Source organism: Aplysia californica, unplaced genomic scaffold, assembly GCF_000002075.1.
Source record: "Aplysia californica isolate F4 #8 unplaced genomic scaffold, AplCal3.0 scaffold00952, whole genome shotgun sequence".
NCBI lineage: Eukaryota > Metazoa > Mollusca > Gastropoda > Aplysiida > Aplysiidae > Aplysia > Aplysia californica.
In genome coordinates, this window is record NW_004798222.1 from 130733 (window position 1) to 133474 (window position 2742).

General features: G+C 38.9%; 1 protein-coding gene across 1 annotated transcript in view; it reads right to left on the reverse strand.

Annotated features, from left to right (window-relative positions):
• Nucleotides 1-2445: 2445 nt before the first annotated feature.
• The window catches only part of LOC101849090 (hillarin-like), a 20353-nt gene continuing 20056 nt past the window's right edge, over nt 2446-2742 (reverse strand). Inside the window, exon 12 of the mRNA XM_035973012.1 lies at nt 2446-2550. Coding sequence (XP_035828905.1) covers nt 2446-2550 — 105 coding nt within the window. The remainder of the gene's footprint in view (nt 2551-2742) is intronic.

Consider the following 2742-nt stretch of genomic DNA (forward strand, 5'->3'; position numbering starts at 1 on the left):
TATTTATAACTATGTACTTTCTGTAATACTGTACTGTGTCCCATATTTCCCCATAGGGTTCAATAAAAGTGGCATTTCATTCTTTCTGTTCATGGTGTCAATATGCAAACATAGTTAGTGGGTTGTTGGCGGGTGCTCTGGTGTGGTTTGTTTCTTCTTTCCTGTCACACATCTATCATTCTTATCTCCCCTCCTATTTTATGTTTGTTACTCTCTTGTAACACCTCTAATCTTCGGCACTTACATGACTTTATTGAATTGCAAGTGCCGTAAAACTCTTACTAAAACTAAAACATAGTGGTCTACACTACAGATAGAAGGGCAGAGAGAGAGAGAAAGAGAGAGAGAGAGAGAGAGAGAGAGAGAGAGAGAGAGAGAGATTATCCAATAAATAGATTTTGATAGAATAAAATAGATAGACTGATAAACAAACAGACAGATGAGTAGACAGATAAACAGTGAGACAGCTAGGCCCTATATGTCTGAAAGAAAATTTGTGCCAGAAGTGGGTTGTGTGGATTGTAGATCTTTACCGTATGTGGGTAGTTGGTGGGTGGTCTTGTTTGGTTTTCCTCTAAAAACGAAAACGAAAACTAATAGATCGTTGCAGTTCTTTGTAAACACACCCATCACCAACAAAATTGTTGTTGAAGAAATCTATGACAAAACATCTCGTCCTTTACAGCCCCCCCCCCCCCCCTCCTTTCTCCTCCCAGACAAATGCTTATTGAGACATCTCTCTTACCCCTCCCAATCTCTTTCTCTTTCTCTTTCTCTCTATCTTTTTCAATCTCTCTCTGTCTCTCTCTGTCTCTCTCTCTCTCTCTCTCTCTCTCTCTCTCTCTCTCTCTCTCTCTCTTTCTTTCTCTCGCTCCCTCTCGCCATCTCTCTCTCTAACTCTCTAACTCTAACAAACGCACAAACATACACCACACACACCCACACACCCACACCCACACACACACACACACACACACACACACACACACACACACACACACACACACACACACACACACACACTTTCACACACACACATACATTTCACATGCACAAACAAACAACAATAAACACACAATTACCTTCACAAACCAACGCTTAATTCAAACTCAACAAGCAACAAAAGTTTAAAAAGAGAAAAGAACACCTCAAAATAGGGAATCAATCATGAAATAATTCTTTATTAAAATAATGTACCCAAGATATCCAGCACATTCAAAGAGAATGCTAAGACACAGAGTGTTTTATTGCAGAAAGTCAGAGGAGCAGCGCCCAACTGCTGGTAAAGGCGAGGAGAAGAACAGAAGAAGAAGAAGGCACAAAATATTGACACATTTCTCCTATTGCCTGTCCCCGTCGTTTTATGGACACAAAAAAACCCCCCCAAAAATTCTGAAATTAATAAATTATGCAAACTGAGTCCAAAAATGTGAAATTATGCCATTCTGTTAATTTTAACAAAGAATGGTAAAGGAAAATAATAAGAAATTATGGAGAAAAAAAAAGATCAAATTTTGCTAAATTATGCGGGGTGCTTAGAACCACGGGGACAGATTTGCATGGGTAAATCAAATAGTCAGTGTGTGGGTACGAAAGCCCTATCAACAGTTAGCCTATTTAAGAGGCGACACCTCGGAACTTAATGTTCGTCTCCGATATGACAGAGTAAAAACAAAATGGACCACCGAGAGCCTTAAAAAAACCCTACAAAACGACCTAAGTTTTCTTTTAAAAACAACCACACTCAGTCTAGTATTCGAACCCGGGTCATCCACTACGTAGTTCAGCATGATACCAACTTAGCTAACGAAACGCCCCCGCTGGCCTTGAGAGAAATAAAAGGCCTAAAAATGGACTACAACTCTGTCCTGGTCACCATAACAATTCTACGAACAAGAGCAAGGAGATGAGAGAATGAAGAGAGAGAGGGAGAGAGAGAGAGAGGGGGGGGGGGCAACAGGGGAAGAGTAAGAGTAAGACTTGAAAGTCTGACATTACAAAAGTGACAAAAATGAGAACATTACAAATTTGCAACATCAACCTTTCAATGTTACCTTCTCTTCTTCTTCTTCCTCCAGAAGACACAGTAAATATAATAACATACATAATATATAAATAGAATCCTAATACATATATATATATATATATATATATATATATATATATATATATATATAAAAATAAAAATATGAAACATTTATTATCGTACACGTATATCACAATATTATGAAGGGTACATATTATATCATATAACCCAGATTGCGGGGGATTTTTAGAAATCTTGACTTCCTCCAAAAAGTGGGCATTGTCCTACCTTTATCCTTTAGGGGGAGTTTCGTTTCATTGGTGTGTATATTACACGTGTATAATAATATAAAAATATATTACAATAACACATAATAATACCTGTATAAATAATAATTATGCTTCCAAGGTCAGAGGTCACTACTCATTTTGTCGATTTCCTCGTCTGGACCGACTAGTTCTGGGTCTTGTGTGCGCGACTTCCTCGGCGTATCTCTTGGAGATCTCATCAATGATACATTTGGCCTGCCATAGAATTGGAAGAACGAGGGTTAGTTGAGTGGTCTCAGCTGTGTAAAGAGAAGTTCTTCTTCTATTAAATATCTGTATAGTAGGCTTAAGTAGTCCGTATATTCTCTACCGCCTTTTTGCCTCCTCCCCCCCCCCTTTCCCCAGTTCTCACCTTCCGCTTTTCTTCACCCCACCCCACCCCCTCCC